The sequence below is a fragment of the Chlorella variabilis genome, assembly GCF_000147415.1.
Source record: "Chlorella variabilis unplaced genomic scaffold CHLNCscaffold_1, whole genome shotgun sequence".
In the NCBI taxonomy this organism is placed as follows: domain Eukaryota; kingdom Viridiplantae; phylum Chlorophyta; class Trebouxiophyceae; order Chlorellales; family Chlorellaceae; genus Chlorella; species Chlorella variabilis.
The window spans coordinates 1,272,618-1,278,432 of record NW_005435087.1 but is presented as its reverse complement, the minus strand read 5'-3'; the positions used below and the strand labels follow the sequence as shown (position 1 = coordinate 1,278,432).

Here is a 5,815-nt window from a genome sequence, read left to right as displayed (position 1 = left end):
GATAGGCCCATCTGCTCCGCCAGGCTGTCATTCCAGATGTCGTCCACGTTGGCGCCAAACACGCCGCCGCCGCCGCCGCCGCCGCCGCCGCCGCCGACGCCGCGCGGCCGCGGCTGGCTGGGCCCCGGCCGGCCGCCGGCGTCGCCGCCGCCCGCCGCCTCCTCGTCTCCCGACTGCGGGTGGCGGCGGCGGCGGGGCAGCCAGCTGAGTGCCCACACACGGCGTGCTGGGCACCCGACGGCCGACCAGACAGAACAGACGCAGGCTGTGTTGCGCCTGGCAGGTGCCCATGGCAGCACCCGCCTCTCGACGGCACCCACCCACACCCTGGCCGGCCTGGCCGGCCCCACACCCACCTCCTCCGCCTCCTCCGCCGCCAGCCGCTCGCGCCGGCTGCGCCGCTTGCGGGAGGCCAGCACCTCGAACGGCTGCCTGCCCAGCCTCTCCTGCGCCTCCATGCCTGCCAGCACGCTCATCGGGTCCGCGCCCTCACCAAACAAGTCGGGCTGCTCCTCATCATCGTCGTCCTCAGCTGCGCGTGCGGTGGTGCGGCGCGGGCAGGGCAGGGAGGCAGGGCACGCGGGAGGGTCACACACTGTGCGGACAATGTGCGGCCACGGCAGCGGAGTGCCGCCGCCGCAGCAGCAGCAGCTTGAGATGGCAGAGGCGGTGTCGGGGCCGGCGGCGGCAGCGGGCTGGCGGGCAGCCCATTCCCATGCAGCGGCCCATGCCCGCGGTGCGGCACGCAGGGCCCACCTGTGGTGGCCCCCGCCAGGTACGCCTCCTCGTCTGTGGCGTAGGCCTGGTTCAGGAAGGCCTCCTCATCCAGGTCTGAGGGGAGGTAGTCCTGGTCGTCGTCAGACGCCATCCAGCTGGGTGCTGGCCGCCCGCCGCAGGCGGTACCAACCTAGCTGGCTCCTGGCAAGCGCCGACAGCCGGCGCCCAGCAGCAGGCGCCGCGGTCCCCGCTGCAAGTATGCACGTTGCTGCTGAAGAACTGCAGCACCAGGATTGTCGACCTTTAGAGTGACGCTGCGTTCAGCGACCGGCGGCGGCGGCGGCAAACCCGCCGCCTGACAGCCAGCCAGGCCAGTCGGGCGCAGCCGCAGTGCATCCATACCTGCTCCACTGTCCCTCGTGTATGCCCTGGTCAGCAGCCCTGCAAACAGCGCTTTGTGTTTTGCAAGCCGGCGATCATGCCGCCCGCACTCCAAGGGCAACCGCTATCCTGCACCTTGGACGCTGCGCAGATGGGGACTTGCGCTGGGAGCTGGTTTGCCCTTCGAAGTCTTTGCGCCTCCAGCGTGTCGTTTTCCTCATCAGCCGCTGCGACATGGGGGGACGCCACCAGCTCCCGGCGATCTACCAAAGCCCCTAGTACGCCTGACCATCATTGCACGCCTCTGCAGCCCTTGAGAGTCGCTGATAGCCCAACTCTCCAGCTCCTGCTGCAACTAGGCCGCCTCTCGCTGCGCTCACGTGTTGCCTGCAACCTCTTTGGACTCGTGAACAGCGCAGAGGGCAGCAAGAGTGTGCCAGACGAGTAGCCTTCCCCGCCACCTGATCGGCTGGGAGTGGTGCTGTGCTGCGGACCAGCGCTCACCACTGCGGTCGCCTGTCAGCGACACACGCAGTGTGCCACCAGCCCCAATTTCCAGCGGGGCTTGGGAGGCGGCGCCCGCCGACTTTCTCGCCCCACCGCCCTGCCTGCCGCTGGAGCGGGCGCCTGCACCCGGCGTAGCCCTGAGCGCTGCCTGCCAGCATGACGCCGCCGCCAGGCGGCGACAACGACTGGTTTGAGGACTATGATACAGACATGAGCGATGCCTCGGGGCATCCCAGCGACCAGGACAGCCCATACCAAAGCGACAGCGACGGCAGCGGCAGCGGGCGCAGCAGCAGCGACGACGACGCCGGCGACGACGGCTTCCAGGAGCGCACGGCGTCGGAGGGCGGCGCCGACCAGTACAAGCGCATGTACACGGTCATAGACAGGCAGAACCTGCGCAGGATGCAGGTGCGACGCGGAGTCCGGCGTGCGGCGGCGCCCTGACCCATGCACCCAGCATGCGGTGCAACCGCAGCCCCTGGTGTATGCATGTTGCTCCTGGCTCGCGACCTCGCCTGCCATGCCCATCAGCACCCACCAGCTCCCATCCTGGTACCCTGCCGCAGGACGAGGCGCTGTCCCAGGTTCAGTCGATCCTGGGGTGCAGCACCACCACCGCCCGTGCCCTGCTCATCTATTTTTCCTGGGATGCCGAGGCGGTGCTGGGTGGGTGATGCTGCCACCACCCAGGCCTCCCCGCCTGCCCTGCCCTGTCTCGCGTGCACTGGGGTCAGCTTGTCGCCGTGCTGCGGCAGCCTGCGTGCCTACCGTGGACGAGGTTGGGAGGGAGGTGCTGCGCAGCCTGGGCGCACATCCAGCCGTTTGCCACCCCGCCGCCGCCGCCGCCGCCCTTGCTTGCAGGCACCATAGCGGAGCGTGGGCAGGGAGGAGGTGTACAAGCGCGCGGGGCTGGTGTCGCAGGCGGAGGAGGCACCACAGTCAGGGGCGGCGGCCGCTGCCGCCGACGAGGTGTCCTGTGGGGTGTGCATGTGTGACGTGCCGCGGCAGGACACCACCACCATGGACTGCGGCCACACCTTCTGCAACGATTGCTGGCAGGAGCACATGCGGTGGGTGCGGGGTGTGGGGTGCCGGGCTTGCTGCGGCCCGGCATGTCTGGGCGCGGTGGCCCAGCGAGCTGCTGCGGCCGCCTTGCCGGCTGCTGGCCGCAGCTGAGCCTGGGTTGCCCTTGCCCCTGCCCGCGACGGCCCTGCAGGATCAGCATCTCAGAGGGCATGAGCCGACGGCTCAAGTGCATGGCTGGCAGCTGCGGCGTGGTGTGCAATGAGGTCAAGGTGCGGAGGAGCTGGGGGCGGTGGGGAGTGGTGGGGCAGGGGTGGTGGGGGCAGAGGTTATCCAGGCGTTGCGTTGCATTTTGAGACGCGTGTGCCTGCTTTGTGCCTTGCCTGGCTGCGTGCCTGGGGTGCCTGTTTCCCCCGAAACATGCTCGATACGCACCACGCACAACGGCACTGCACGCCTGCAGGTAAAGCAGCTGCTCAAGGGCAACAAGCCGCTGCTGGCCAAGTACGAGGAGACGCTGCTAGGTGAGCGGGTGGGGTCCGGGCTGTAGCTGGTGGCTCGGTTGCAAGGACTGGCCCCCAGTTTCTGCACCGCCAGCTGTGCTGCAGACACCTGGAGCGCCTGTGCGTTCCTCTAGGGCACTCTGCCAACGCCACACACACACACACGCACACGCGCACTCGCACACACGCCCTGCCCCCCGCAGAGAGCTACGTGGACGACAACAAGCGGGTGAAGTGGTGCCCCAGCGTGCCGCACTGCGGCCACGCCATCCGCTCCAAGGAGCTGCACTGCGAGGCGAGCGCCGCGGCGGGGCCTGGCCTTGGGGGGCCTACCCGCCTGCCGAGCTGGTGCAGCGCGGGCAGCGCTGGGCTGCGCGGGTTGCCTGCGGCGATCTGCCGCGCCGCCGCCTGGGCTGCCCCACGCTGCCCGCGTGCGCACACCTTCCTTCCTTCCTTCCCTCCACCCCCCTCCCTCCCTTCCCTCCGCCGCCGCCGCAGGTGGACTGCACGTGCGGGCACAAGTTCTGCTTTGCGTGCTGCGAGGTGCAGCACAGCCCCGCCACCTGTGAGATGTACCGCGACTGGGAGCAGCGGCTGCGGGACGGCAGCGAGACCAACAGCTGGCTCCACGCCAACACCAAGCCCTGCCCCAAGTGCAGCAAGCCGGTGGAGAAGAACGGCGGGTGAGGGCCACGCAGGCGGGCCGCGGGCGGCCAGCCAGGGCGGCTGCTGGCTGAGGCAGCGGGTGGTGCTTGCAGGCAGACCGGTGCTGCGCCTGGTCCCACCGCTGCCTTGGTGTGCCCTGCCCCCTTAGCTGCCCCTGCCCTGCCCTGCTCTGCCTGGGGCACCCTAGCGCGCTGCCGCGGGCGACCCCTCATTACCCCATGTTGCCCCCTGCCCCGCCCCGCCCCCGCAGCTGCAACCTGGTGCTGTGCCGCTGCGGCCAGGCCTTCTGCTGGCTGTGCGGGCAGGCCACGGGGCGGGCGCACACCTGGACCAACATCGAGGGCCACTCCTGCGGGGCGTATAAGGAGGAGGCGGAGGCGCGGGCCAACGAGGCGCAGCGGTGGGTGGGGTGTGGGGCAGGGCGTTGGGGCGTGTGCCGGTGGGCGCCGCCGGCTCCCTCGCGCCTCCCAGCCGTCGCACCCCCTCCTCCTCGCGCCACCAGCGGGCACTCGCCTCCACCGAGCCCACCCCACCTGACCTGGCCTGGCCCCGCTGCTGCCTGGCCCGCTGCTGCCTGACCCGCTGCTGCTGGCCCGCCTGCCCGCCTGCCTGCCTGCCTGCCTGCCAGCCTACCTGCCTGGCCTGGCCTGGCCTGCCTGCCTGCCTGCCTGCCTGCCTGCCTGCCAAACTGCCACCACCCCACCACCCCCACCTCCCTGCAGCAACCTCAAGCGCTACCTGCACTACCTCACCCGCTACGAGGCCAACCTGCACGCCATCAAGCTGGAGCCGCAGCTGCGCAAGGTGCGCCCGCCAGGGGGAGGGAGGGAGGGCTGGGGGAGTGGGGCACCCCACCCGCCTCTCCACCCCTCTTCGCGACTGACGGTTTGCTGCTGCGGCGGCGCTCCTCCCGGATCTGCGGCCCACTCCCTGTGCCGCGCTGCCCCACGGTGCCCTCCCCCCCGACCCGTGGTACCGCGGTACCGCGCAGGGCTGCGAGGCGCGTGTGGACCGGCTGATGGAGGCCGACCCCGCCTCCATGACCAACTTCTCCTGGCTCAGCGACGCGCTCACCCAGCTCTTCCTGGCCCGCAAGTGCATGGCGTACAGGCGTGTGTGTGTGTGTGTTGGGGGGCAATGGGGGGCGTGGCGCGCAGCGGCGGGGAGGGCGCAGACGCGGGCCCGCTGGGCTGTGGGGGGGCGAGCCTGTTCGCCTCCCTCCTGCTCCCCTCCCGCTCCCTCGCCGCACACGCGCACCACACACACGCAGCACACACACCAGCAGCATGCACACACACACACAGAGCCCCCTGCCCTGCCCCCCCCTCCCTCTTCTTGCAGCTACATCTTTGCCTTCTACATGTTTGGGCAGAGCATGTTCCGGGAGGACTTCACGCCGCAGGCCAATGCCATCAACCAGGCGCTGTTTGAGGACAAGCAGGGGCAGCTGGAGGCGGAGGTGGAGCGGCTGAGGTGGGTGGGGCGGGGCACGGGGCCCGGGGGGGGGCCCTGGGGGGTATGGGCCCGGGGCCAAGCCTCCCCCTCCCTGTGCCGCTCCATCCTGCCCCGCCCCTCAACCTACCCGGCCCCTCAAACCCCCCACGCTGCCTGCCTCAGCCCCGCTGCCCCGCCCCTGCCCTCCGCCTGCCGCAGCCAGCTGATTGAGAACCTTGAGTTCCAGTGGCCGCTGTCCCTCATCAGCGACAGCAGCTGGCAGGGGCTGCCCGAGCAGCGCATGGGCATCATCAACCTGGCCGCCATCATCGACATGCGCATACGCAAGATGTATGAGGTGACGGGGGAAGGGGCAGGCGGTACAGGCAGTACAGGCAGCACAGGCAGGGCACGGGCGCCCCGCAGGGCGGCAGCGGGGCGGGCTGCGGCTGCGGGGCTTCACACCGCCGGGCCGCTGCGGCAGGGCGCAGGCGTGCCGCCGGGGCGCTCCTGGCCCGGGCCTGTGCCGCCGCTTGGGCGCCGCCAGCCCCACCTGCTGTGCACGTACCACGCGCCATCCC

At 70.8% G+C, this 5,815-nt stretch overlaps 2 protein-coding genes across 2 annotated transcripts in view; one reads left to right on the top strand and one right to left on the bottom strand.

Moving 5' to 3' along the window:
* Window positions 1–868, bottom strand: part of CHLNCDRAFT_133218 (hypothetical protein) — a gene marked incomplete at both ends in the record, with an annotated part of 7,049 nt that extends 6,181 nt beyond the window's left edge. Inside the window, 3 exons of the mRNA XM_005851725.1 lie at window positions 48–173; window positions 357–532; window positions 757–868. Coding sequence (XP_005851787.1) covers window positions 48–173; window positions 357–532; window positions 757–868 — 414 coding nt within the window. The remainder of the gene's footprint in view (window positions 1–47; window positions 174–356; window positions 533–756) is intronic.
* An 893-nt stretch (window positions 869–1,761) lies between these two features.
* CHLNCDRAFT_133217 (hypothetical protein) overlaps window positions 1,762–5,815 on the top strand; it is a gene marked incomplete at both ends in the record, with an annotated part of 4,535 nt that continues 481 nt past the window's right edge. The window contains 12 exons of the mRNA XM_005852064.1: window positions 1,762–2,016; window positions 2,175–2,267; window positions 2,479–2,678; window positions 2,825–2,903; window positions 3,095–3,155; window positions 3,338–3,363; window positions 3,633–3,817; window positions 4,051–4,200; window positions 4,523–4,604; window positions 4,792–4,895; window positions 5,142–5,273; window positions 5,454–5,614. Coding sequence (XP_005852126.1) covers window positions 1,762–2,016; window positions 2,175–2,267; window positions 2,479–2,678; window positions 2,825–2,903; window positions 3,095–3,155; window positions 3,338–3,363; window positions 3,633–3,817; window positions 4,051–4,200; window positions 4,523–4,604; window positions 4,792–4,895; window positions 5,142–5,273; window positions 5,454–5,614 — 1,528 coding nt within the window. The remainder of the gene's footprint in view (window positions 2,017–2,174; window positions 2,268–2,478; window positions 2,679–2,824; window positions 2,904–3,094; window positions 3,156–3,337; window positions 3,364–3,632; window positions 3,818–4,050; window positions 4,201–4,522; window positions 4,605–4,791; window positions 4,896–5,141; window positions 5,274–5,453; window positions 5,615–5,815) is intronic.